The sequence below is a fragment of the Meleagris gallopavo genome, chromosome Z, assembly GCF_905368555.1.
Source record: "Meleagris gallopavo chromosome Z, MGAL_WU_HG_1.1, whole genome shotgun sequence".
NCBI classification, from domain to species: domain Eukaryota; kingdom Metazoa; phylum Chordata; class Aves; order Galliformes; family Phasianidae; genus Meleagris; species Meleagris gallopavo.
In genome coordinates, this window is record NC_139435.1 from 67,108,428 (window position 1) to 67,132,037 (window position 23,610).

Consider the following 23,610-nt stretch of genomic DNA (forward strand, 5'->3'; position numbering starts at 1 on the left):
TTACATACTGCATATGTCACTACTGGAGTTTTACTATCACTGATGAAAATTCATTCTCATTCACTTGAGAAAAATCGGTGAATTTAGGAACATAAGTACTTTAAAAGTTAATTATAAATTTAAGCACTCTTCAAGTGCTGAGAAGGTGAAAGAACGAAGTAACTGGATATCCATTAGCCTCATATTCAAAGAATGGAGAAAATTCAGTAATCAAACAGCAAAAGAGCACTGCAATGGAGAGTAAATCCTTCTCCCTTCTTTATACTTTCCCAACACAACAGAGCATTGGTTTAGCTATGCTGGATAGCAGGTGGCTAGACAGAAAGTAAATTCATTTTTCATGCAGTGTGTTTAATAATCCTCTTTTATTATACCTGCCTCAGCACTGAGTGGTCCATACAATGATGAACTGAAATTACTGGACACGAATCCTAAATAACAGTACTGGTATGGAGGTCCACTGCACTGCCTGCTTGTGGATAACTAGCAACCTAGGCTAAGCTGGAACAAGCTTTGCAGACACCTTCTGCTCCGGTTGCTCACCCAAGAAAGCAGACAACACAATAAAACATGCTCGTGAGACTTTTCCCTTCAACTTGGTTTATTGATGTACTGAACATGAAAAAGTACAAAGAATCCAAACACAAAAGAAAACATGTACAACCTCTTTAAATACTCAACAGAATATATTTTCTATTCCAACAGATGTGAATTAACTATACATCTTCAAAAAATACCAACCTTACATTTTACTAAGTGCTCTGATAACACTGTAAAGTGAAGCCCAATTTACATGCCTTCTCATCAATGCTGTTGTTTGCTAGAATAGTACAAGGAAAGAAGCGCGTTGCTACTGTTTTCCCTATATTGGAAAGATTGTGTTTCCTATAGTATATACAATTTAATGCAGAAGACCTTTAACAATCTAAATGCATCTAAGAATGAGAAAGTGCTCAGGAAGCCAATTAATTTTTGAATAGCATTGAGGGGTCAGCATGAAAACTCGCTTATTCACTTCAGCACGCGCTTCACAGTATACGTACTGTACTATACTGAAAAATTTATAACTACAATTCAAAAGAACAAGAACCAAACGCAACTGCAAAGATAGTGTACAACTATGTTTATGCGTAGAACATTGCTTTTTTTCTAAGGGGAAGCATATGAGCATCTCAGTTTATACAAAAAGCAGGACGTAACTACATAGTTGTCAGTGCATCCTGGCAAAGGCATCAAAACCCTCAGCTTTTTTTTTTCCTCCTCAAAAATTTAATGTAAGCTAGATGCTAATCAGAAAATATTCTGTAATTCTTTAATTTCTTCAATACATGGTAAAGACTTTCTATGTCCCCAGATAGTGATTTAAGCATTATACAAAGTTAAATTTCAGTAGCATACAGGTATTTATGGATTTTGTATGAAAAATGTAAGGAAATCTGTTCAAAACTTATGATTATACTATGTTTTTAACCACAAACATATTTATAACCCAAAATGTAGCATCACTATAAACAGCTGAAGCTAGACTATCTACAGACGAAAATAGCAACAGACCTGATGCACTGTAAATTCAAGTCATCAGGACAACAAAAATGAATAAGCAGTAACAAGTAACAATGTTAATGCCATTTACAAAGAAAAAACTCATACAAAAACATTCAGAATTGACCATCACTTGGCATGTAAGTTGAAAAATAAACAAAAATCAAAATTAGCTGAAAGATTCATAACTCAAGATCTTATTTACATTACACAAAGCTCAGGTGTTAGCCTTGAACATAACTTTCAAAATACCTCCAAACATACCCAACTGCTGTGCAACCCATGCACAATGTCTTTTCTTAAGACAAAACAATTCTTCAAACAATAGCGAGTACATCACTAAACACCATGAGCTCTATCTGAAGGGAATTCTTTAGGAAGAACAGATTTTTTTTTCCCCCATCTTTTAGTATTTAAGTTTCCTGCTTGCTCTTATATAGATTTATTTTTTTAGTTTTCTCTTGTTTCAAAATCACAAGTTAATGTGAGCCACTTATATAACCAGGATGATCAAAAACTTCACTGATGATTACAAAAATGAAACCAACAGTGCATCCCATCAACTCTACTTATTAATAGAAATGTCTCAAATTTATTTCTACGTCATAAATCTTTCTAAATTCTCCCCCCAGCAACTGCAAATTTCCTGGTAAGTTTTAAAAGCTCACAAGGTGTCATATGAAGAGATTTCTCAAAGTATTCAAGTCAAAATATTTGTTCCAGGACCAGTAAAAAGCTTCTCCAAATTTTTTTTTATCTTTTTTTTTTTTATAAAAATAGATGCTTTTTTTTTTTTTTTTTTTAAATCCACATCAAAGAGGCTCTTATCTCTTTGGCAAGGTACTGCTTTACGAAAAGTTCTCCAGTATTCTTACAATAAGCTTTTATAAGGTGTTCCCCTTCCCCAACCCAAACATTAACTAGAAAATAAATACTGCATATAACTTTATAAATAAGATGTAAACTTCAAATACTTAACAACATCAGCAACTCATCAAGCTGTAAATTAAACACATGGCAAATCAAGATATCATAAAATAAACTTAAGTAGTCTAACACAAAGCCTCAAATATTTATTCATAGTTTAATGGCAATCATGTAATAAAAAAAAAAAAGCAAAAAACTTCTTCCCTTAGCTGAAACATTTTAAAAGGTCCACCTTCTTCAAAGAAGGCAATAGAATGCACTGAGACAGGTAAAAACCCTGTACCTCTTTTCAATATTCAAACACAAAAGGTATTTAAGAAGTTCTAATTCAAACATTAGCAATAAAAAAATCTCACATATTCTTAGGATGCGAAGTAGTCATTTTATCCCCATATCCACACTGATATACAACAAAGGCATTTACTAACAGAAAGCTTCACATAAATTGCCTTTGTTGTATAGATTTCAAATGTTAATGCACTGAGAATAACTTGCTAGGCCTTGTGTGTTTTGTTTGTTTTAAAGGAGACCTGCAGTACTCTGTCGCCAAGGCGATATCCATTCAGGCTAGCTATGGCCATAGCTGCCTCATCATAGTTGGTCATAGTCACAAACCCAAAGCCTTTACACTTATTGGTGTTAAAGTCACGGATGACCTTCACGTTGGTTACTGCTCCAAAGGGTCCAAACATCTGCCAGAGGATACTCTCATCAGCATCTGGGGCCAAGTTGTACACAAAAATGCACCATCCGGTTCCTGCGTGTCCAGGGATGTTGATTCCAGCCAAACTGGTCATTCCATCAATGGTCATGGGAGGAAACCTACTGAAGAATGAGAGAAAACGACATAAAAACAGAACAGCTGTTTTAAGAAAATCAAAAGCAAAAAAGTTTCAAAAACAGGAAAGGATAGAAGGCTTTTCACAGATGGCTGGGACTTACCAGCTGGAATAGTAATTTGGGATTTTTATCATTCTTTTCATCTATACAAAATACGATGCATAGGACAATACACAAGTGTGGGAACAGCGTTTGGTTTGGATGAAATAGAAGAATTAAAGAAAAGCATGCTAGGACACCAGAGAGGATTAAGTCACTTGGAATATGGAACAAAAGGTTTGTCTTCCATGCACAGTGCACCAAAATGAACAACTTCAGCTGAAGTCTCAACAAGCAGAAATAAGTCTTACTGAAAATGTAACAATGGTCAAAATATTTTCTCTTAATTAATTGGCTATTATGAATGGAATGGTTCTTTATTACCTCTTTACTCCATAAGCCATGTTGAGCAGATTGTCCAACCTGAAAAATCGTCAGCAAAACTGTCTTAATATAAAGGCCTGGAAAAGTCTCGAGGAAATCTTGTACATTATTACCATTATTGTGCATTATTACCAGCTCCTCCGCACTGTTTCTACAGGTGCTCATTAATAACTTGAGTACCACCAATACAAAAGTTGCAGCACCTTACTACACAGTTAATGTAATACTAAACAGATGTTCTCATGTAGCATCCACAATCTCAACTAATTCAGTTCAGAAAGGCTAAACTTATGATAGTGGTGCAGTAAGTAAAATAATACCATAATAGCAGCATAAAGTTGCAGTAAGTACACTTCAGCAAAACCTTCCAGATTACAAATTTGTTTCTGATGAAGACTTTACTGAGACTTCTCTCAGTATGCTGACATGAATATCTAGAGAAAAATAAGGTTCTGGAACACCAGCAAGTATTAGAACATGCATTCCAAAAAAAAATTTTTTTAAACTGTTTTCTTACTCTTTTCTGGACTAAACTCCTTCAGAATACTTATATGTACAATACAATCTGGAGAAAGTTTGCAGCCTATTTCCTTCATCTTTTCTCCCCATTTCTAGACACTCTGGAGGTACCCAGCCAATATCTGAAGTAAGCAGCACCTTCTACTCCTATTATAATAACTTCAGTACCAAAATACAATCTGCTTCTCCAAGAAAAATGTATTCCCTAAAGCAGCTCTTGTTTCTTCCTGGCAAAGCTTAGATGTGAAGAGGACACCTTTTGCTGAAACGTTACCTCCAGGACGCCAGAAAATTAAGAAAATAAAGACCTACATGATGGTTTTCAGCTTACAGCTATCTTGCAGATCTGTACCTCACCATTATTTTTCTCCAGTAATGAACTTTAAGATTTAAGAACCACTGGTAGTATAAGGAATCCAAAGCAAAGACTAACTGCATAATTCATGCAACAAAAAAAAATAAAAGGAAATGAAAAATGATTTGGTCTTTCTTGCAGATAAGTGAGGGTCAAACTACAGACTATCTTGATTTTCCAGTCAACAGGGTTTGAAGGATGTATGGACAAGACAGTAAGGCACTAATGACCTAGAAGAACATAAGGGGAAAAGAAATCTGCCTGCCAACAATCAGCAGGCTTCGGAATTACATAAGTCTACTCTCACTGAAGATCTGGAAGTGAGAGAAAGATGAGTTCCAGAAATACCACCACCTACAGGTATTTGCTGCACAAGGGGCTGAGGACTTCGTACAGTAACCTATGTCAACCTAACTGCTTTCATCAGTTACTGGATGGCATTAAGAGATTTGGGAAAAATGGAATTCACCTGATGATTTTTAAGGACGCTTTCAGCTACACAACCTACAGGATCCAAGGAACAACTACAGGTAAAGCTGCTTTCAAAAGCCCAGACCAACATTTCTGTTAAGCATTTTGGTGACCTTTGTGTTCCTCCCTACTAAGTATATGCTGCTTGTACATTTTCAGGCCTCAATCAACTTAACTACAGACTGTACAACTGCATCAGGTCATCCTGCTAGCATCTGAAATTTCAGCAACCAGGATTTTCCTTTTTTTTTTTTTTGCATGTGAAAGACATGGAAGACCTGAGCTGTCAGTGCAATCTGAACTGCACCAATACCAGCACCTGAAATGCTGCAACAATGGTACATAAGCAAATCCCAAATGTAAGATCTCTCTCGACAGTTACCAACATGTAAAATTTATCAAGGCTGTCTCTTCTGGCAAACAGAAGCCTGAAGATAGAAGAAAAAGAAAGAACTAATGTTTGCTATTCCACTTTCACTGTCTGACCAGTTGGTTCTCTGTAAGCTCAACCTTCTACTTCAACACCCAGCAAGGACAGAACTCACCCCTCCCACCCACTGCAGGCCTGATACCCACTTGATACTACTTGCTACAATTACACTTTTAAGAGGAGCAAACCGCAACATCTCCTCATGGTTGCTGCAAGCATCAACTTCACGCTTAACATCTTACCAAAAAACTTCCAGATAAATTTAAACTGGCATTCACAAAAATGCACTGTTTTATAAAGAAGAATTGCAAACAACCAAAAATTTGAAGTTTCAATGCCTAATGTTGCAGAAGATGGCTATTATATTACAATTACATCATTCTTCTTCCCAAAGAAGCAACTCAAACATTCCCCAAACACTGAACACAACTGGGTATCCTTCCCCTCAGTGCTGACCTCCACTGCTGCTGGGCACTTGTGGTAGAAAGGCTGACAAGTTGGAAACAGTCTGGAAGTTCTGCTAGAACGCTGTCCATGAGCTCTGACCACCGGGACCTAAAAGAAAGGGTGGCCAACAGAGCTTCTCAAGGCTGCTATGTTCTCTTCTTTCTAAGCAAACGGCAACCTGATTTTGTTGTTAGAAAAATCCAATAGCACATCTTGGAGCGTACTAACATACAGCACATCCCAGTAACACGGTCAGGAGTGGGGGCTGAAAATAACCCAAAGTCACTGAAAACAGCAAGACACTCAAATGCAGATAATACATTTTGCTTGCTTCACCCTGCTCTCGCCATTTGTTCTTTTGAATACACTGAATCATCATAGGGAACTGTACACCACACAATCAGAACACATATCCACAAAAAGCAGGTGCAGAAGATATCTGAATTTTGGAATAAGGGAAGACACTAGCATGCACTCAGACAACAAGCCAGGATAAAATTCCAAAGACAGAATGGGGAGGAAGTACAAGAGTTGGGGAAGTGAAGGATGGCTGTGGCATATCACATAGCTAAGAGACAAATTTAATTACCCATATTCACTGTTGACTGAATCAACTTTCAAATTAATGAAGAAAGCACAAAATTAAAAGCAACCTTAAGTGATTTGTACTTTTTAGTGACTGTCTAGAGTAAAAAGAATGTTATCTCGTTTTTAATCTAAATAGGTTTACTAGCTGCTTTCCAGCCATCAGCAGGTTGGAACACATTTTTCTCTTTCAGCTATACTCTTGGAGCACAGCTGCAGAAACTCCATGGGTTTCCTTCATACAAATCACAGAGGACAGAAAGAGGACAGAAGAGAAATCAAAGAGCGCAGGGAAACCAACAGGCCCCTGGGAAGATACATTTTCCAGTTAAACAGAAGTATCTGACTTACCTAAAACGTTGAGCCTGCTGAGCTAGAGGTGCTGGATACCTCCTGTTTGGAGAATGGTACAGCTGGGAAAGGATGGCTTGATTGTTTTTTTGGCTTGGATTGTTAGCAAACTTCACAGTAATGGGCTCTGTGGCAGCTGGAGGCTTCTGGCCATTCAAGCCTTTGATAGCTTCTTCTGCCTCAATACGTTTGTCAAATCGGATAAACCCCACGCCTCTTGACATACCTGCAATACAGTGAAGGAAACTAATAAATTCAGAGGCACATTTGACAATATTTGATTCTCTCATTAAGTGCTATAGACAGTTGCTGAATTTTTAGCTTACTAGAATTGGTCTTACACTGGTAGAAATAAGACTTTTAGAAAAGTGTTGCAGTGCTTGTTTTTTGGGTTACATTGGTTTATTTGAATTAAATGAGGCAAGCTGCTTAGAAAGAAGCCATGGAAGGCTGAGTCAAAGTACATGCTGAAACAGTCATTTTAGAGGAATGGAAGTAAACTCAGAATTGCAGAACTCATTTGCACTGTAACCTCTGTTCAGTTGTGCTACTCTGTAGTATCTAAGTGATTTACAGAACCCCCATAAATATAGTCTTCTACTCCCTAGAAAGGCGAAATGCCTTATGCTCTCTTGCAGCACGCCTTGAAGTTCACTTTGAAGAAAATATGGTAGAAGAACACAGAGTGTTCTAGGTTGCAGTACTAGGAATTAAAGGGCAAGTTTATTTCTGTAAGTGAAAGACTCCCTTTCAGCACACAAATGTGTTTTTGTTGGGGATGTTTTTGAAGGCAACTGAGTTTTTTGGACCACAGACTCTTCATGGGAATAGGCAAGTCAAAGATAACAGGCAGGGAGATCAGCAAGTATTTACAGAAAGTCTTAGGGAAATAATTCAAAGCCTCATTCTGCTGCTTGAATATAAACATACTCAGGTCTCAATACTTGCACCAACCACAGTTAAAGATTCTATGTCTAGTACTACTTGTGTGCTCAGTTTAACACTCCCGAATCCACTTAGAAGCCTCTCACATTTCTGTTCATGAATAAGCCGACAAGTTTGAAGTTTGTCCTCACTTTAGAAAGGCATTAACTAGAAGAAATATTCTGTTCATAATCAATGATAATTTAAATGAAAGTGACAATGAACAGGCATAAGAAAGCTCTCAAGGCAAGTGTCACAGTTTCAACTTTGCATTTTTCATCCATCAGTTTTTGCCACAACCTTATTATTCATACCATTCTGAGTCTCTCTTCCATTCTCCTTCTTAGCAACTTCGAAAAAAGCTTAACCCTAAACAACAATCCATGCCAGCGAACCACTGTGTTCCAAGTAGGATGAGTATGAGTACTTAGAATTACAGTACACATTTTTAGAAATTCACATGTACTTATTGGCCCCCCTTTTCTGTGCAATAATAGACAAAAGGACTCTGGAAGCAGTTATCTGTTGAACAAAGATTAGAAATATGTCCAGCAAATCTGCATCTTCTACAAGTCAGTGCTTTGCATCTAACATTCATTTTTGTGCTTTTTTGTACTCAAAGCGTCAATATTGAGATTTAAGAGAATTGCAAAAAAAAAAAAAAGCCTGGGCAGTCAACTATAGGCCAGCCAACCATCAGACAATACACATACGTGTAATATTTTCAAAGTAAGGTTATTTGAAAACTTCAAGCCAGCATGAAAGTACAGCATAGATGTGTTACTGTCCTTATCTGGAGAGTAACCACAAGTGTCATTGACATTCATCTACTTATTTAGAAACACAACCTAGACTGTAACTCACCTACTAAAGCTTACTTTTATTTATACATATAAAACACATTCTGAAGACATTTATAAGGTGTGTGAATGTGGTTCCCAAGCATATGGATTAGTGGTGGGCTTACTACTGTTATGCTCACAGCGAGACTTTGAGATTTTTAGTGTCTTTTCCAATCTAAATAATCTAAATTCTGTGGCTCTTTAAGGCATTGCTAAATGCAGAGTTTAACTGCTCCTGAAGAACTCCATGTTCATGCTCCTCAGAGTGTCTCAAATGACTGAGGCAACCATGAAGACAGCCTTAACAGCAATTAACAGTCTACATCTTTTGTAATTCGAGCCTCAAAGAAGCAGTAGTGCATTTCTGCATAAGATTATTTTTTTAAAAAAGTGTTTAGTAGCAATTCATAAGGAGCATGGGGACGACTTTCACATAGAAGGTTTGAAAAGAAGATGATAGCAGCTCTAGATTTATTACAAGACATGAAACAGGCTTCAAACCTGTACCTTGGTAGAAATGACTCAAGCTGGCTCATGATAATCCACAATCTATTTTTGTCCATGCATATTTATGAACAATTCCAGCAGAAATTTCCATTTTTTAGCCCTTACACAGCTTTTATACATTTCAGAGACAAGACTACTGTACTGAAAGGTGAAATATTTTTCAAATTGCTAGTCCAAGAAAGAGAGCACACAAAGCTGCCTACTTACCAGTGACTTGGTCAACTAAAATACGAGAAGTTATAATGCGTCCATATTGGGAAAAGAGTTGCTCCAGTTCTTTCTGAGTCATTGTTTTGGGAAGTCCACTAACATACAAGTTAGCATCTCTGATAGAAGCTGAACTTGGTCGCGCATAGGAAACCTAAAAAGAACATAAAGCAATAAATATGAACACTTCCAAAATACTTGGAATAGAACGAACCACACTGTTCTGAGATATTGAAGTGTTTTTTAAGACAGACACTTCACAATGACAGCTGTAAGAAGGGAATGCAACACAGATCAGAAGTTGACTGCATAAATGTAACCTGTAACTTAAGCAGTATTCTTAATAAAGGAGAAAAGCTAGGTATATATATCAAGTCTTTGTATAAAAGTATTCTTTCTGAGCAATTTTAAGATTAAAGAGGATTAATACCTAAAAATACTTTAAGATCTAAAACTACCATTAACAACAAAAAATACCAGGGATATTGTCTTTGACAATTTAGATATCAAAGCAAAGACAATACGAAGCACTTACAGATCTGAAGATGTTGGAGTACTAACTCCGTCCACTCCAAATGTACAAAACTCACTATTAAATGACATACAGTCACCCAGAAGATAAATATAAACAGTCACATCAATAAGAATGTGCAGCAGAAGAGGTAACGCAACAAGGAACAGCCTGATCTGGAAAGGCCCTCAAAGCCCACCCAGGTCCAAGTTTCACTTGCTGCCTCAAAGTGTCTGCCAGATAGAAATTTCGTAAAATCAATTACATTCAACTCTTATAAATATGCACAGTTACAGGGTTCAGTATCTCCCAATGAAGTCCTGACAAGTTTTATCTGTTACAAAAAACACCACAATTGGGCACCCACACTAGTGGAACAGGGCAGAACAAAACGCTTAGGGGTTTATCTTGTACAAAATGTAAGGGCAAAAGGATTCTTAAGGAATAGTCAGATTTACCCCTTTCTCCATAATTCAGGATCCAGCCTCTGTGCAACTGAAATTTAACTCCATAAATCTACCTTTTGCCTAGCCTTGAATCTATTTTCAGATGCTTCCCACCTCATTCAAACATAGGTCAAAGAACTACAAGACCCTGGTGTAAGGTGAAAGCAAGACAAAAAGCAAATTAAGACTGATTGCCCCATTACCTGAACAAGCAGTATCCTCAATGCTGTTTTTATCATATGACCTTCCAGAGAGGCTTTATTAAAGGCTGTCTTGCTGAATGCGGTTGACCTACAAAAATTATATCTGTCCAACACAAGACATGCTCCAACACAGAACCCTGTGAGGTGCACTACCTTCCTCTTTAACACGAAAGCCACGCAAGAACTACAAGTGTGTCTTCAAAGTCCTTGTTTTCTGGTGTCTAGCATAGGCCGCTGGGAATAACAGCAGTCTTTCCTCATTTTGAATATTTTAACTGAGGTGTTCAATTTCAACAGAAAAGCTGTCAGTGCCCAGTTTCACAAAGAATGAAAGAAGTTCCCAGTTTACACACTGTTTGTTTCAATCCTTCATAGAAGAACACTCTTTACTGGAGCACATGCCGTTTCCTCTCCTCTTTCAAATTCTAGAAATATGCACTAAATCTAAATCAATTTTTTGGACAAATCAAAACCAAACCTCCCTCTGAGGAACAGGCTGGAGGAGTTGGAGCTATCCAGCCTAGAGAAGAGAAGGCTTTGTGGGGATCTTATAGGGGTCTTTCAGTACCTGAAGGGTGCCTACAGGGAGGGACTTTTCAGAAGGCAGTGAAAGGACAAGGGGAAATAGCTTTAAACTGGAAGAGGGTTGATTTAGACTAGCTATTAGGAATCAATTCTTTACTTTGAGGGTTGTGAGACACTGGAACAGGTTGCCCAGAGAGGCTGTGGATGCCCCCTCCCTGGATGGGGCTATGAGTAACCTGTTCTAGAGGGAGGTGTTCCTGCCTACAGCAGGGGGGTTGGAACAAAGTGATCTCAAAGGTCCCTTCCAACCCAAAATGTTCTGTGATTGTCTCAGCATTTCACAGAGCTCTTCTGTCATCCTATAACATACACTGACAAATATTATTTTCTATTATATTTTTTCTTTCCTTCAAAAATTTCTTTTACATGTTTTAACTTCTTCAATATACTGTAAACTGAAACAGTTCATTTCGTGGATTTTGCACAGCAGCTGGGAACTGATAAGGTTTCTATTACAATCAGTTTTTGCTAACTAAGAGCTTAGAGAGTACTCCATGAAAAGAGAACCGAGGATTATTCCTGGAAGATGATATGAACTACTAGCTAGAGTAAGATAAACAAGCAGGAGTGTTTCAAGGCATTAAGTGACTGCAACCTGCTGTAAGAAGCCTCTAATTATCACAATCAGCACCAAAGTACCAAAATGGCTGATTATGGTTGTTTTGCAATACCATACAAGTAATTTATTCAAATACTATACAGTGCTTCCATTAAATCTCGATGAAATCTCATGAACTTCCAAACAAGGCATTAGGTAACAGATGTTGAATAGCAATTGCATTCCTGTGCAAAGAAGAGCTTTTCACAAGGCACATCAGAAGTTTATCAAGTCCTTTCAGAGAGGCAAACAACTCTGCGTTTCTGAAAACTTTCTACTTTTGATTTCATGTTCAAGTCCAAGTCACTGACATTAGCTCTTTCACAGAAAGACAGGAATGGAGAGACCTCTTATGTCACTGCACTGCTTATTACCCATAATACCCAAAATACTGACGATTTTCAGGTGAGCATTTGTAGAATCAAGTACGATGAGCAGAACTACAGAAATGAAAATGAGGGGGAAAGCATGGCACTGAAATTCAAACTAACAGAAGAGGAACCAGGATTCAGCTACAACACGCATGGCAGATTTCCTGACACAGCTACATCAAATAAGTGATTCTGGGCTGAACGGTTTGATACATGTTCTGTAACACTTTTTGCACGTGGTAAATCTGCTACCACCACAGAGCTGTGAAGCCAAGAACCAGAACTTGCAAGCTGCGTCAACAAGTTCTTTTCTTTCTGTATATTCAACCTCCATTTTGCCTAACACCTGTATTTCCAAGAACTTCTGCTAGATTGAGGTTTCCCTTACTTACTCTTTTATGTGCAAGAAATGTACACCTTTAATATTCCCAAATGCACAGAGGTAAACTGAACCAGAGACAAGAAAACATACAAAGAATGAAGTTCTGCTGCAGTCAGCTGAAAGACAGTATTGGATACCCAAGAGGTACAAAAATGTAACGACTAAGGAAAAAGGTATTCACGAAGTTGCTGTCAAGTAGCTTCTTTAAGTAATAAAACTATGTTATATTTGGCAGAAATACCTTGAGGGGACCCAGACCCGAGTGGAGACAGACTGCTTGGGCAGCAGCTTAGGCACAATAAAACACTTAAAATAAGTATTTCTAAACAGCTGAGTTCCTGTCTGTTTTCAAAACGAACCCCTGCACTCCCCAGAATTCAGCACCATGAGAACATAAAGGGGCAGAGCAAAATCCATTTGTTGATGGAACACAGTGAACTTTCCAAGTAAAATTTGATGACAGTAGAAGCAGGAAGATAGGTTCTACTTAGAAGCAGATGAAGAAAGGTGCATAACTGCATGGATCACTGGCACATCTCAGTTTTATTGGTCTGTTTTTCATTCTCTCTGCAATTGAGATAGACTGCAAGTTGTTTTATCCAGTTTGAATTAAGCTGTCAGATAAGTTTTGTTTTCTATATGCATTTGTTCATGTCCTCTAGAGAAAAATTAGCATTCCAGGGAGTGAGCGTTGGCTGGAAGAAGAAAAACAGTGACTTATCTTTATATGTTAAGAAGAAAGCTTACCAATGACCAAATATTCCTCTGCTGAGAGACTTAAAAAAAAACAAACATTAACAAGAACAACTCATAGTTTACTCAAGATTAAATCTGCTGAAGAATTGCTGTGGCTAGCTTTGAACTCACGTAAATACATTACTCAACAGCTTTCTAAGCATGCATTTTTCTAAGCTTCTAGAACAGGGGCTGCAGAACATAAACCTTGCAAACTACTTCCGAACAGGAAAAGTTTGTATGAACAGAAGATACCCAAAAGCTTGCTTAGGACACACATCGGGCTGCTACTGTTTTCCCAGACTGTCTTGACCTCATTTCAGAAGTAGGTTATATAGCTTTTGACAGATTAAATAACTCAATTTTCTACACAATCTAATGCAGTAATTGGACTCTCCATCCAGCTGCCCACTGTCCAAATCATTCTAATTCAACACGTAAGATGGAGTAAAACAACACAAGCAGCAATGACAGTTGTTATGAAAAGAGAAAGATGCATAAGAAGCCCTCTCAAAGAACAACCTTAGGTTAGTTCATTGACCTGTGAAGCACTATTTAATATCTGTTTTTCTCTTGCTCAGCCATACTAAAGTGGGCTAGAACCAAAGAACCATTGCACAAGGTCTGCTTGATCAGCAGTTCAAGTTCAGCATTGCAGAAAATGAAAATTCAACCTTTCTTACTCATACACTGACCTGACAGATCTCCCTGCTGATGAGCACAACCCAGCAATAGTGGAATGGATAGCACAGTTCTCACAAATGAAGCTGTTGAAATAGTACAGGTCTGGAAGCATGATGATGGTTTCCTGCTCACCATCTCCAGAACGAACATGTAGCAGTATCATATGCTAGAACTGTCTCTGCCTAACCTTTTATCTTTTCTCGGCTACTTTAATTTTGCATTTTGCTGCACAACACAACATGCTGCAAAACATTCCCACAGTTAGGGCACAATGGGTATTCCAAGAATGACAAGCATCATCATTTTCTTATAGGTTATGTCCTCTCAAAGAATGAGCAGCCAGGAAGCCAGTCACCTTTACAGCACAAGAACTGTCTTCAGGAGAGGCCTAAGTGCTGGTGACTTCGGGCAGGAGGCTCAGTTCTCTACTTACAGTTTAGGCTCCCCACCCCAGCATCAAGTTTTTTGAGAAAGCCCTAATGGGGATCAGAGCTGTCAGAAGCTGGAGCCCTGCAGCAACACTAGGAGACCAGGAAGTGTGGAATAACTGTGGGAGATAAAGGTTCCCATATGCTGACTGATCATCTGACTCAGGGAGACTGCTGCTCTGTGGAAGCTTACATCTGTGCATGTTGCTGATGCACATAGAGCTCTCAAACTGTACCCCCCTTTATGGGCACCAACAATCCCAGAAACCTGGAGAATATGAGGGACCGCAAGGCTCTGAGAGGCTGGTGGTCCAAGGAGTTGCCTCAAGTTCTGTAAGTAAGGGGAGAGCGCTTGAAAAGCAGAGGTTGGTACTGCGGGTTATGAAGAGGCTGAGCAACTACTGTCAACAAAAAGGGATTTATATACCTTTTGGCCACAGAACTCCCTGACAGTCAAGTACTGCCAGAAAGGGATGGGTTTCTTCTTCATGAGCACAGTAAACATGTGTAAAGACTGACCAATCTGCTATTGAGAGCTTCAAATTAGAAATGCAAAGCAAAGAAGATAAAACGCAGGTAAGTGACAAGTTGACAAAATGCAGACTGACATAGACAAGAGGAACCTTTAAAACAATGGAACAGCTCCAAAGGACCAGATCCCGAGAAATAAGTGACAAGGGCACATCAGTGGGTTAGATATCAATTTCCAGGATATCAGTGTATCTGAGCACCTTAAGCGCATGTACATGAACACACTCACCACTGGGAGCAATTAGGAGGAAATACATGTCCACATGCAGCTGCAAGGCTAGGATCTCACCAAGGTTACAGATGTTTTAACAGCTCATACAGCAGGAGGATTACCAAACATGGATGCAGGCTCTCCAGGAAGGACAAGAGATGGGTGAGTGTGTCCTTCCTGTTAGATAGGAAGAATGCATGGAGCAATGCCTTGGGAGTGAGAAGTCCACAGAGAGATGATGGGTCACAATTAGCAGGAAACAACAGGAGAGATGTTGGCATGCAACTGCTACAATCTGACCAGGAAGATATAAACAAACCCTTCTCTGAACAACTGGAAGAAACAGTAGGTCTTGCTCCCCAGGAAACTTGAGTCACACCAATATCTGATGAGGAATACCACAGGGTGGGAGCAAGCAAACCACAGATTTTCAGATATGCATTGATGACAAGTTCCTCACAAAGCCAAAAGGAGGATACGCTGCTGGACACAGTACTTCCAAACAACAAAGAGTTGGCTGGAGATGCAAAACTTGAGTACATTTTGGCCAAAGTGATCATCAGCTGGAGGATTTTAGAATACTGTAAGGATGGAGTAGGGCAAAAGGCAGGACCACAGAAGAGCAGACTTGGGCTTGGGAGTGATTTTTGAATATCAACTCCTTTAACCACACTTTCCTCCAAGTCTAAATCTCACTAGATTCTTCCAATCTCAACTCTTAACAGCCTAAAGATCTGCTCTAGCAAACAGTGAATCAGCTAAAGGTGACCAGATTCCTGCTAGCACGTACAAGACGTTAAACTCCAAGAGTGTAAGATGTGAAAGCAAGGGCAGATGACAAAGGAGGAATACGCAAATTGTCTGAACAGCTGAAAAAGAAGATATGAGCAAATGCATCAACAGCAGATAACTAGGAAAAACAGGCTTGCTGCTGAACTCGTAGTAATGATGAGAGTGTTCATTCTTTTGATGCACTGACGTCTGCTGCCAAGGCCACTGCTGATAAATGCCATTTGGAATAATTTTTGGAATAGTTTGACATAGCAGTCATGGCCTATACTGAATGCTTCTAAGAAAGCAGCAGGCTCTAACTAGTAAGTACTACTCCAATTTCAGTGTAATTCCCTTTAAATTCTTCAAGGTATTCAAGTATTTTTCATATCCAGGAACATCCATGTAGGGAAACCTGCAAGAGGTATACCTGTCTCCTGATTCATACATACCGGCATTTACACAGATCAGCCACAGTAAGAATATAAACAAATCAGTACATCAGGATCAATAACTAAATACTACCTCTAACAAATTTGCTAAGCACCAGAAGTTCTGATCAGGTGGGAAAAAAATCAAAAGAATCACAAGTTCAAACACCTAATACAACTGAAGATTTAACTTGTTCCTCTGGGGCTACTTTTTCCTCTGACTACTGCAGATCAGTATTAGAGAAAAATAAGGATGCGCAAAACATTATTGGTACAAGAGAACTAATGCCCATGCAAAAGAAACTTGTATAGAGTACAGGACATTTGGTTTTTATTTGTTCGGACTCATTTCCCTGTCAGTTTGCCAGTTCAATTACTTCCTGATCCTTCCAGATTCATTCCTTTTATGTAATATACATACGCTTAATCAACAGCTGCGCTAAAGTATTACTTCCACAGATACTTCAACAGGTGAACATTTTATCAATAAACATCAGAGTTTGCAACATCAGAACTATTTAACACAGTGCAAGTCAAGAAGCAGCTGGAACGTATGATTTTTAAATATTTAATGACAACATACAGAACACATTTGCTCTGCAGGAACCAACTTTAAAACCGTTTTCCTGGAATTTTCCATTGCTGCTAATAGTAAAGACCTGCTTCTGGAACCTCAAATTATATGAAATCCAAGTATTTTCACTGCTTTAGTATTTCCTCTCAGCATCAAGATGAATTGATTTACAGCTTTCAGCCCGAAACTGTAAAAGCTAGCAGGTTAAGCAATGAAGTTGCCAAAAAAATGCAAAGATTAAGTCTTTAAAATAGAATGTCTCTGTTTCTTACCATCTGCTACTACCTTTTGATACCTCAAATACTGTACTTCCATCTTTTTTTTTTTTTTTTTTTTTACCACTTAGCTGCTTAATAGTCTAGGGAGCAAGCAGGGAACATATGCTGCCTGCAAGAACTTTAGGAAAATGTGATTAAAATTTAAAACCCTCTGCTTAACGTATTCTGGGATCTTAGCATTTTAGAACTCAGGATTTCAATATATGTTTACATTCAATAGCTTCCAGTGTATTTTCAGCTTACAATGCTTTGTCTTACAGATACTACCCATTTCTTTAAAAATGCTTGTTTTAGTAGAGAAAGCCAGACATCCACAAAGTGGGTAAACATTTTGCAAAGCAGACAGGTGTATACTGGGAAAAGATAGACATGAGGAATATAAGCACTCTTGGCAAGTACAATAAAAAAAGGATATATTGTTTCTGCTTGGGCAATATTCTCAGAGGTGACTGTATAAGGCAAGTATCTTAACCTGCACTTAGGTCAATATATGAGATGCCATGATTCGAGAACTCTTCATGTATTTCCAATAGAATGATGAAGCAGAACAGTGAGCTTGGTTTCAGCTGTCACTAGCCAGGAAAAGGCTGCCAGAAACAGAAGAGTGTGTTGACATGCATTTATCAAGTCTACTTTCAGCCTCTATTCAAATTAAAGACAGACCCACTCCAAATAAACCTCTAAGGCTGGTTTTCCAGTATATGCAAAAAAGTTAGATTAACACATATGTGCTATGCTGAGTTTATGCTGGTGGTAAAAGCTTGTACTAACACGTTTATGACAAAAGCAAACTAGCAACATGGGCTTCCTTCTGTAAATAAAAGCAACTTAGTGCATTTTAACAGTTCCCAAGAGTGGTCTGTTAAACACTGCTTCACCTACGTGCCTAAATTAGTAAAAAGACTAATAACAGGTTTTGCTTTTACAACTTGGGCTGCAATAGGTAGCACAGAAATGCCTTTTCAGTACTTTAATCAAAGGATGTTTTGCTATGCTAGTCTCCATCTTATGAAGAATGCCAGCTAAACGCAGTGCCAGAGTTCCAGGTTAGTAATGGAACACTTGCCCACTCCATGCCCAACACAGAGGGAATGAACAGACCAATCTGCAAGTTTGTTCATCCAGAAAAACAGAGACAATCAGAACCACAACTGGCCACAAAGTGGTAATCTGTGGGAGATCCTGGTCTGAGGGACCAGGATGATTCACTGGGCTCATTAGGCTCATCAGAACACTAAGATGCAAAGATACTAATTGTCTAGGACATTTCAGCACAGCAGTATCAGTTCCTACACACTCTTGACAACGGATCCCCCACACTGCCACACAAGGACAGCTATGCTGACCAGTACAGCTCCTTATATGTTCATATCAACAGCTCTGCTGGAACACTGAAGATCCAGTACTTTTACAAGCAAGCCTAAAGTAAGATGTTAGAAGTGACTACTGACAGGCATAATAGTATACAAAAACCAAAGGACCTATACTGTAAAAAACAAAAAAAAACAAAAAAAAACCAAAAAAAAACAAAAAAAAAACAAAAAAAAACAACCTTCCTTCCCTGAAAAAAAAATTAAATGAGTAAAAATGGTGAAGTCTACTTATGGATGGAGTTTCCTGCAGCTGCTCACTGGAAAATCTTCCCCTTTGCATTTTTACCATTTTCACTCAAGCATGTTACTGCAGAGTGTGAACTCTGGCTATGTCATCTCAAACACGGGACTTTCATCAATTTTAAAGCTAGACACTGAGGAGAAAAAATTCACTGATTATAATAATGAACTTGTGCTCACAAGCATAGGTTACTGAAAGATTTTGTACTTTCACTCCTCTTTGACCACATTATGAAATTCTGTGGTTGATCTGTCAGGTAGGAGAACTACCACAGACACCTGGCACTTCTCTGCTGCAGCACAGCTCATATTTGGCAGACCCAGCTTTCCAGTGGATAGCAGAGCAAAAGACCCAGCTGCACAGAAAATCTGGACCACCTGCTGGGAAACCCTGGATCAGCATGAAATCTAAGAATTGAAACCGAATTTTACCTATCTCTAAATCCCAGTTATACATTTTAATCCACTCTTCTTTTCTTTCCAATTTCCTCAAAACGGAACATAATTTAATCATTACAAAAGCAGATGTAACAAAAAGCTGAGTACAGAGATGCAAGCTTTACGATGGACACAGATCACCAGCAAATGCTATTTGGATGAGAAGAAAGGTCTAAGAGAGGTGTGAGACAACCAGTATGAGAAATTGGGAAAGCCCAAAAGCAATCCATTGAGATAAAAACATCTCGCAAGGTGTAAAGCATAGGATTCTCTAGTCCAGAAAGAAAGCATTTCTTCACAGTACTATTCCCAAGGGTATCCTGAAATGAAATACAACAATATCTCCTTATGAGAGCAAGACATTTTTTCAATTACCAAAGACACACTGTATACAGCAGCTGAGCAGTCATGTTGACACAGATGAGACCAACAGTTGGTCTTACATCAGTAAGTCATCAACTTTTTCCTGTCACTATTAAGCCAGTCATTAACCTGTGGGTTTTCTAATAGAATATGGCCTATTCACATCATTTCTCAGGAACCCTACTGATCAATAATAGTATTACATTCAACACATGGCAACACACCAGAATAACAGCTTATGTTTCCTTTAAGATTTTAAGGGGCTCTTCTCTCCCAATGCCCATCCAGGGTTTACACCTAGATGAACGCCCTCTACTTAGTAATCAGTCAGCTTTGATTCTCACTCAGTCCCACACCCCTGAATAGCACTGAGTTATCTAAGAACCATGTTTCATTTGAAAAAGCAACTACAATTCACTGGTTTGTCTGGATAGAGGAGATGCTTCAACTAGAAAGTTATAACTTCCAGCAGCTCTTCCAAAAAAAAAAAAAACACACCTATCTTCTCTTCTAGAATTCCCAGGAGGAACACACCTTAGGAAAAAACAGCTTCCCATTCATGAGAGAATTTTCTGCAAGCAACATTGTTGAAGGTATCTGAATCTCTTCCATGCAAAAGTGATAAAACATGATTCTATAAGCAAGGACAGATCAAGCTGGTACTGCACTTGAACACACTGTTCTGGTGTTTTGTATGCTTATACAGTTAGAGTATACCCTCAAAAAATCCTTGGAAACATTACCAACATAATAGGAATGTATGTTTAAGTGTCCTAACATAACCCTGAAGTTAATAAGATTTTTCATAATCTCAATAGGTTTTGAAAATAGTCAGCTAGAGGATCTCTACGCAGCATGTCATAGTATCAAGCAGCATGTTTCAAACATTAGAGCAGTCTACATTTGCCTTTGGCCTTGTTTAGAGTAGCAGCTTGGTGAATAAGAGTACCACCATCTATTAAAGAACATGGTCAGTTTAGGCTAAAAATACATTGGTGGTCTCAGAAAGAATAAAAAAAAAAAATTAATTAAACCCAAGGAAACCTCTGAGCAATGGTTACAAATTTCAGCAAGGATGGCTCAAGGCATTTTAAACTAAGTGTCCAGAGAGGTTGTCCTTAACAAGGGTACACTGGTTTTCCTTCTGTTTCTTGCTATTAGCACTGATGAAGATATAAGAGGCCATCTTCAGGCATTAGAATGAGAAAGGACAGGTATGGTACTTTGGGTTTGACAGGGCCTGAACTGCATTCTCCAGTTATAATTTTTTAACCCTTCTGTAACCCTAAACATGTATTCTACTTCAGGAAGACAGTGGATGAGGAAGAACACCGAAATACAGAATTTAACGAAGAATACAGAATTTAATGAAGAAAGTCAGCTCTTCTCTAACTTACTTGACCTCACAATTTATGTCCTGCTGGCAGCTACATTTCCTGGTCCTTGTTCTGCTGTTTTTTTGCTTTTTTTTTTTTTCTTAAGATCAATCTTAACACAATTGAGAAGAAGTTGACTAGGAACCCTTCTTAGAATATAACTGATGAAGTAAAGCGTTGTTCTTCAAGATGAACAGCTAGCAAAATTACCTACCACAAAGGAACACCAAAAACAGGCTTTCAGAAGACCTGGTCTGAAGTGGGTACAAGAGATTTCTACTGCAGGGAACCTGCTTTAGTAAGGGGGTGAGACTCACTGATCTCTAAAGGTCCCTTCCTACACCTACAGTGTAGGATTCAAATTGCTTCCATCCACAAAATTACACATGCAGAAGCATTGAAGTTAACAACAGAAAACAAATGGAAACCCTGCTAAAAAACTAACAGATTCAGGTTTTCATAAAAGTGTTTGAGACAATACAAATACAAATGCTGTACTATTAGAAATCTATTGTACTACAAGAGAAATAAAGCAATTAAGATCACAGATGTCCTTCTACAATAAACTGAAATAAAGATTGTGCACTCCAGTGGATATAAGGATAATAGGGATTAGAATATAAGGAAAAGGTCTTTTACAGTGAGGGTGGTGAGGCACTGGAAGAGGTTGCCCAGAGACGTGCTTGATGCCCTGTCCCTGGAGACTTTCAAGGCTAAGCTGTATCAGACCCAGGGCAACCTGATCTAGCTGTGCTGACCCTGTTCACTGCAGGGGAGTTGGATTAGATGGCCTTCAGAGGTCCTTTCCAAGGATTCATGATTCTATGCTAATCTCAGGATAACAATTCTGGTGATTGCTTTGCCTTTAAAGGGTCTGTAGTACAGAAGACTTCAAATTCTGCAGTCAATTATCATCTCTTTAAGAATTACTTACAAGATCTAATTTACGTGCAAAGGAAGAACAATAAATAAAAGGAAACATTCTCCAAACTTCTCTTTGCACCTGGAGAAAAGGCTTTCCTACTTCTGGCAGCCCTTAGACCTTTCCCATTCTTACCATTCCTGATTCTGATCTGATAAATACACTCTCCTCACTCATGTCCAACAGCTGTAACAGCATTGCACACTTCAAAAACCTCCAGTTAAAAAAAAAATAACCACTTCACTTAAAAGGACAGGACGCAGTATAATATCCAGCCCTTTATAGAAATATACAAAGAACAAAGCAAGCAGCCTCAATTCTGCTTGTTTTTGAAGCTGAGGTGAACGAAAATAAGTGCACTTTAAGTTCTCCACGTTCCTCCTCAGCAGCTCTCCAAACACAGAAACATTGACAAGCACATCATTGAGTCTGTGCTGTATTAATCACTACACACCTTGTAAAAATGTAAAAAATTAATTATCCAGATATTATTTACCTATGAAACCTTTCAGGAAAAAGTCTTACTGCAAGAACGAAAGATGCCTGCAGTCAATATTTACAATGTAAAATAGCCTGGAAAGCCATTAGCTTAATAGAGTCAAACAGATTCTCAGTACTTCTATAATTTCCAAAGTAAGTGCATCTGTATTTTGGAGTAAGTACTCTTGATGAGAAATTAAGTTTTTAACAAGCCAAAGCAGATGTTCATGCTTGACATTTGCAGCTTTTTGGATGCATGCAGAAAAGTCATATCCTACTTAGACTTTCCATAGTATTGAGAGGGCTGAGGACAATAAAGTGTAAAACTGGTCCCTTTTTTTAAATTATTATTTTCTTGCATTCTTATAACTCAGCTCTTTGGCAATGTTTACAGTCTTCCTCCAGCCCTGGTTTGCCCTACCACATCTATTCATGCTGGATACCTTTTGTGCAGTCTCAGAGAATACCAAACCCTCTCAGTTCTGCAGTCTTAGTGCAAACTGCACTGATGTGAGGAGCCTCTGATCCTGAGAAAGTTGCAGTAGACTCCTGCAAGAAAAGAGAACTGGCCCAAACAGGAAAAAAGCTATGCAATGAAATGGATGAGTACAATATTAAGTCAGAGATGCTGTGTTTTTCACCTTGAGCAGTTTGACATTAATGAAGAGCCATGTCATCTCAGCATGGTTTACAGGACATGACAGCAAGATGCTTTCACAACACAAGGAGTAAGCATTCAGATAAGCCAGTTAAATGACATTCATCATCTGACAGTATGAAGGGGTTTGAATTTCAGTGAAGAACAAGTTTTACTTGGAGGTGAAAAGGTACATGTGAGGTGAGGAGGGGGCTTAAAATAGTTAAAGCTTTGACAGCATTTCCATAACACAGCTATAAGGTGGTATAATTACCATTTATATGACTCCTGAAGAAATTTATGGCAAAAAACATCTTTACCTTTGTTCCAAGATCAATTGTTCTATTGCCTCAGGTTTACTAGAGTGCTTCAATTTTACCTGAAGAATATAGTCCTTGGTATGAAGTATTTAATAATTACTCTGTCATGACCAAACTGTCTGCCTCCACGCCCCCTCTCTATCTTTGCTGATTTGACAGCATCAGTAAAATTCACTAGCTTTAACTAAACCTCCAAACAGAATCCCCTTTTGCCACTCACCAGATCAATGTTCTTTAGTACTGTAAGAGCAGAACTGAGGCAGTAAGGAGGGTTTATTTCACCTCCACAGCTCAATTGTCCCTGGGTATTTAGAATCAGTATGGTTTAGATTGGATAAGACCTTTGAAGATC

At 38.4% G+C, this 23,610-nt stretch overlaps 1 protein-coding gene across 16 annotated transcripts in view; it reads right to left on the reverse strand.

Moving 5' to 3' along the window:
- Positions 1-583: 583 nt before the first annotated feature.
- The window catches only part of ELAVL2 (ELAV like RNA binding protein 2), an 89,593-nt gene continuing 66,566 nt past the window's right edge, over positions 584-23,610 (reverse strand). For 11 of the 16 annotated variants that reach the window (XM_085213401.1, XM_085213399.1, XM_085213415.1 and 8 more), the window contains 5 exons: positions 9,371-9,524; positions 6,891-7,116; positions 5,964-6,062; positions 3,733-3,771; positions 584-3,294 (listed from right to left, as the gene is read on the reverse strand). In XM_085213401.1, the coding sequence (XP_085069527.1) occupies positions 2,964-3,294; positions 3,733-3,771; positions 5,964-6,062; positions 6,891-7,116; positions 9,371-9,524 (849 nt within the window). In that variant the 3' untranslated portion in view covers positions 584-2,963. The remainder of the gene's footprint in view (positions 3,295-3,732; positions 3,772-5,963; positions 6,063-6,890; positions 7,117-9,370; positions 9,525-23,610) is intronic. The other 5 variants (XM_085213400.1, XM_085213404.1, XM_085213403.1 and 2 more) reach the window with 5 other exon arrangements.